The sequence below is a fragment of the Clupea harengus genome, unplaced genomic scaffold, assembly GCF_900700415.2.
Source record: "Clupea harengus unplaced genomic scaffold, Ch_v2.0.2, whole genome shotgun sequence".
NCBI classification, from domain to species: domain Eukaryota; kingdom Metazoa; phylum Chordata; class Actinopteri; order Clupeiformes; family Clupeidae; genus Clupea; species Clupea harengus.
This window is the reverse complement of record NW_024879712.1, coordinates 62,501-68,298: the sequence shown is the minus strand read 5'-3', so window position 1 is coordinate 68,298 and position 5,798 is coordinate 62,501. Positions and strand designations below refer to the sequence as shown.

General features: G+C 47.9%; 1 protein-coding gene across 1 annotated transcript in view; it reads right to left on the bottom strand.

Moving 5' to 3' along the window:
* Positions 1-4,522: 4,522 nt before the first annotated feature.
* The window catches only part of LOC122129953 (adhesion G protein-coupled receptor A3-like), a 41,815-nt gene continuing 40,539 nt past the window's right edge, over positions 4,523-5,798 (bottom strand). The window contains 1 exon segment of the mRNA XM_042704688.1: positions 4,523-5,798. This exon segment is cut by the window's right edge and continues 1,114 nt beyond it. Within this exon segment, the coding sequence (XP_042560622.1) occupies positions 5,013-5,798 (786 nt within the window). The 3' untranslated portion in view covers positions 4,523-5,012.

Below are 5,798 nucleotides of genomic sequence, written 5' to 3'. Positions count from 1 at the left end.
CAATTTGAGAGAAAGAGAGAGAGAGAGAGAAAATATATTATGACCTTTTATAAATATAGTTGCCTTTTTGGACTTTGGTGTTGGTTCCCACTATATATGCCATAGTCATAGAATTGGATGTATTAATTCGGAAAAATTGTATTCATGAACATTGTAGTGAACCTTATGCATTTAAATGTACCTTGACCTCTTGCACACTCATCTCTGCAGTCACTGGCAAGTAAATGTTTTTGACTGTGCTGGTTGACTTCAGTGCCTGCAGTTTGGCCTGATGCCCCTTACTGCCTATGTGCCTCGTCACATCCCGCACACCTGGATGGGCACAGGAGTTCTCTTGGCGGCAGATAGAGCACCAGTAATATGAGCTGGTGCTTCCTACAGTAATAAATGGCCATTTAGAGGTCCATTCACTATTAAAAGAGGTCTTGTAGGTGGCGGCTCCATGGGACTTTTCTCCCTTTTGTTCTAGCCATCTCCTCCACTGTTTCTTCCACCATCTCTTCCACCGTCTCCTCCTCCTCCACCTGCACCGTCTCCTCCTCTTCCACCATCTCCTCCTCTAATGTGTTTACGACCTTCTCTGGGCCTAATCTGGCCTTTTTAGGGGGCTTTCCTCTTTGGGCGAAGGGGACAGGATGGGACAGGATGATTATTTGTTTTTTACCTGACATCTTTGAAAGACAGATGCAATGATTAATGCATCCATGGCCAGGATATTTATAACATGCTAGTATGCCTAATGAGCTCGCGATTCACAACTTCACCAGGCGTGAAGAAGCCTCGGAATCGGAATAGAATGTTCAAGCAAACACAAATACATGCCCATAACATCATTGAATATTACGGGCTGCCTAATATTCGTTCGAATTATAGGCTATATATTTTTTAATAGGCCTACTCGAATTTATTATAGCCTATTAACGACGTTCTGAGTCAAAGCTATAGTGAAAAGGCAGGCTGTAGCCTAAAAACTTTGTTGGCTACAAACACTCATTAAAAACTGATACTAATTATCTGGGAAATATTCTCTAACTGCAGTAAAGTTGTCATTGCTTGTGTCAAACAATTGTGAATTTGTTGTAACATTAAAACAGGAGACGACTTACTCTTTGTAGAAGACTGATGCTCGGAGCTCCAGTGGTTTCCTCAGGTGAACGAAACTTTCGGAAGATCTATCACGCGCAATTACAGTATGCTTTATTTTCATTGGTTGCTGGATTAAATCTTACCCAGATACAACAGATACATAAGATACGTTTTTTTCTGATTGGCTATTGTTTAGCCCATTTTTTTTTTTGATTGGCTGATAAGTGCCACCTCACGGTAGAACTCCAGGGGATTCGGGGAGACGTGCTTGATTCCTCCATGGTGAGGGCAGCGCGGACAGGTCATGTTTGCGCGCTGCGGCACTTTAAATAGCCTAGACTAGAGTTTTTTTTCAGCGTGAGAAATACGATGTGTGGCGGGAGTGCGTGACTAAAGACCGAAATGAGTGACTGTCACGCTCAATGCGTGACACTTGAGAGCCCTGCAGCTTCAGTCTGAGGTGTGTGTGTGTGTGTGTATGTGTGTGTGCGTGCATGTGTGTGATTCTGGTGACAGCTTCAGTCTGACTGTATAGAGCCCAGATGCATCCGCTTTATGGAACACATCAATCTTCATTTCCATGGCAACGGTCCAGAACACCACCAGATGCCGGAGCGCACCAGCCTGGCAGAGTGGCATGTAGAGGATGAATGGGCACGAGCACCAGGCGGCGCCTCTAACACGTGCCAGTCTCTGCCAGTCTGCCCTGGCGTGGCACATGCCTCACCTACTGCCACGTGTGTGTGTGTGTAACATAAACACACGCACACACACACACACACACACACACACACACACACAACATAAACACAGGCACACACCCACGTATACCCACACAACATAAACACACGCGCACACACACACACACGCATACCCTCACAACATAAACACAGGCACACACACACATAACATAAACACACGCACACACACACATAACATAAACACACGCACACGCACATACCCACGTATACCCACACAACATAAACACAGGCACACACCCACACCATGGACGGATTAAGAAACCACGGGCCCCTGGGCCTGGACATGTTAAAGGCCCCCCCCCCCTTCGCGAAAAAAAATTATTGTGCGCTCGCAAAACATGCACGCACACACAAACACCATTAGGTGTATATATATATTTTACCAACAATGTGGATTGGATTTAACGGTCGAATAAGATACTTTGGCTATTGTATTGGGAAAGTAAACAGGTCAAAGTTTACTCCGTAACATCCACTTTCGGTGCACTGCCCTGCTATTGTTTCTGACATTACATGTGACAGGGCAACAGCCGAGTGATTATTTTCCAAATTGAAACTGATTAAGACCTACCTGAGCAGCATGGGGCAGGAGAGGCTGAATGGGCTGGCTATCCTGTCCATTGAAAGAGCAAATCATGCATTACCACTTTTATGTTTGAAAGGCGTCGTTCGGCAAGTGTACCGTACTGTGCTCAGTCAGCTTGTAGGTCTTGACGTTCAGATTCGGCGCCAAAACGAGCTATATCGTACCGTCTCGTCACATGATCAAATAGAGACTTGACATTGGCGAACAAGATACATATTACCCAGCAATCAACATTGCATATCTGTATATGACAAAAATAACTAATTAAATAAGAGATTATTAATTTAATTGAATCAGCTTTTTAATAGTTTCTATAGTGTATGCACGATAAGCATATAATTGTGTTATAGATTGCTACTGACGATTCCCCCCTAATAATTGTAAAAACCATGACAGAGACAAGTTTGCCATTTTGAGGGAATATATAGCATAAGGGATCTTTGTTAATTCAGAAGATAAATTATCCTTGATCACAGTCGCATTAAACTAGCGACTCTTTGACCTCCAAATGTTCGGAAAAATTTAGAAAGCAGGGTCTGCTTTGCCTACGAACCTTCCACGCTGGCTGCATTGTCTATAGTTACGCCCCTGGCGCACATGCACTTTTTCTAACACAGCACAGGTACACTCAATTAAAGCCATTAGCAAATTAACAAAATACATCTTTTTCAACCACAAATAAGAGATACATAACAGCGACTTCACACAGAGGCTCTGGCTTAGGGGCCCCCTGAGCTCATGGGCCCCTGGGCCTGGGCCCGGTAGGCCCGTTCGTTAATTCATCCCTGACCCACACACAACATAAACACACGCACACACCCACGTACTGTATACCCACATAACATAAACAAACGCACACACACACATAACATAAAACACACACACACACTGATGGAGATAATATCCAAACACTGTTAATGACTTAACACTGATACAAGTGCCTTGTATTATTAATTACCTTATATGAATCATGTGCTTATGAAAGCAGGAACATGGCTTTTCTATGTTTCTGTGTGTGTGTGTAACTTAGATTATTAGGTGCCACTTAGTCTGCATATGTACAAGAGCGTGTTTAGACCAGAAGTGATAAGAAGGGTCGAACTGTGCTTTTTCCGACCTTGTGCAAAACTTCCATCCTTGCCTCGGACGTCGGAAATCCACCACGTGGTTATCTCTGCTGAACGCTCAACTTCTGTCTATATAAACCTTGTGTGATGTGTTTATCATGGCTTCTGGTGGTGACCCACACACCAATTACAGCCTGGCACCAATCACAGCCCCCAGTCATTCTCCAGCACACCCCAATTACTTCCATCTCACACACACACACACACACACACTATAAAGACCTCACCACACAGACGGATTGCACCCATGACACACACACACACACTATAAAGACCTCACCACACAGACGGATTGCACCCATGACACACACACACACACCCCCCTCACACACACACACTATAAAGACCTTACCACACAGACGGACTGCACCCATGACACACACACACACACACACACACACACACACACACACACACACACACACACACACACACACACACACACACACACACACACAAACCCCTCACACACACACTGTAAAGACCTTACCACACAGACGGACTGCACCCATGACACACACACAGACTCCTCACACACACACACACACACACACGGACCCCTCACACACACGGACCCCTCACACACACACACACACACACAGACCCCTCACACACACACACACACACACACGGACCCCTCACACACCAGATGTACCTGCAGGGGGTGTGACGTCAGGGTTGGGTGTGTTTTGTGTCGTAAGGAAAATGTGGGTGAAAAAAGGGGTGAGTGTGTGTGCAGTTAGAAGTGCGTGTGTATGTGTGTGTGTGCAGTTAGAAGTGTGTGTGTGTGTGTGTGTGTGTGCAGTTAGAAGTGTGTGTGTGTGTGTGTAGTTAGAAGTGTGTGTGTATGTGTGTGTGTGTGTGTGTGTGTGGCAGTTAGAAGTGTGTGTGTGTGTGTGTGTGTGTGTGTGTGTGTGTGCAGTTAGAAGTGTGTGTGTGGCATCAGAGACGTTAGAGGCGTGTGATAAAACACTCTGGTTTATTGTGTAAAAGCTCAGGTCATCTTCACATAGAAAACTGCAGCTGACAATGAGGCTTACATGGCACAGAACCAGAATCAGGTCTGGAGTGGACTGTCCTCTCAAAGTTCAAAGTTCAAAGTTCACACCATCCAGACCCTGGAACCAGTGACCAATACACAAGTGTTTACGCAACTATTTCTTAACAAAAACAGATAATTCTAAAATAAACAATAACATATCACAGAAGCACAACTCTTTCAGTCTTCTTGTCTGTTTCACATTTGTGGCAGTCTGCCTAGTAACAGAGGAAACGCTCGCTGCTCATTGGCTGCTGCTGTGGGAAGTCTGCCTAGTAACAGAGGAAACGCTCGCTGCTCATTGGCTGCTGTGGGGCAGTCTGCCTGGTGAACAGAGGAAAAACGCTGGCTGCTCATTGGCTGCTGTGGGGCAGCCTGCCTGGTGTACAGAGGAAACGCTGGCTGCTCATTGGCTACACCGTGGTCTCGTGTTTCCAGAGTCCAGTTCTGATGGTGCTGGAGGCGGAGCGGTCGGGGGGCCCCAGTGAGATGACGGGCCCCTGTAGGACCAGGAGCCCAGTGTCCTTCTGCTGCAGGAGGCCCCCGGTGGCGCTGGCCAGGTTCAGCCCGTAGCTCTGGGCTTTGGGTCGGGCCTCCAGCTCCAGAGGGAGAGGAAGAGGAAGAGGAAGAGGAGGAGGGGGTGTGTGCCTCACGCAGTCTTTAGGGGGGGTGTGTCCCTCGCCCGTACCGTTACTCAGTGACGCAGAACCCACTCCGTTCCCCACCACACCAGCACCCAGTCCACTCCCCAGTGCAGAACCCGGGCCGACACCAACTTCACTGCCAAAGTTAGAATCTAGAACTTCTCCGTTCCCCACATTAGCAACGACCTCGCTGCCGAGGTTAGAACCCAGACCCAGACCACTGCCCAGTGTAGAACCCAGAGTGACCACGCTGCCGAGGTTAGGACCCAGAGCGACACCACTGCCCACGTGAGAACCCAGAGAACCCAGACCCACACCACTGCCGAGGTTGGCACCCAGACCGACCCCACTGCCCAGTCCTGCCGACAGGCTGCTGGAGTGTGTGTGTGTGAGGTTGCTGGTGAGTGTGTTGGCCGTGGTGGCAGGCAGCGGGAGGCTGTGTGAGTTGGGCTGCTTGCCGTGGGCGTGGGCGTGGGCGTGGCGCGGTCGGCGGGGCAGGCTGGTGCTGGCGTCGCTGCTGTCCTGCTGGCCCATGTGGCGCTCGCGGTAGGCCAT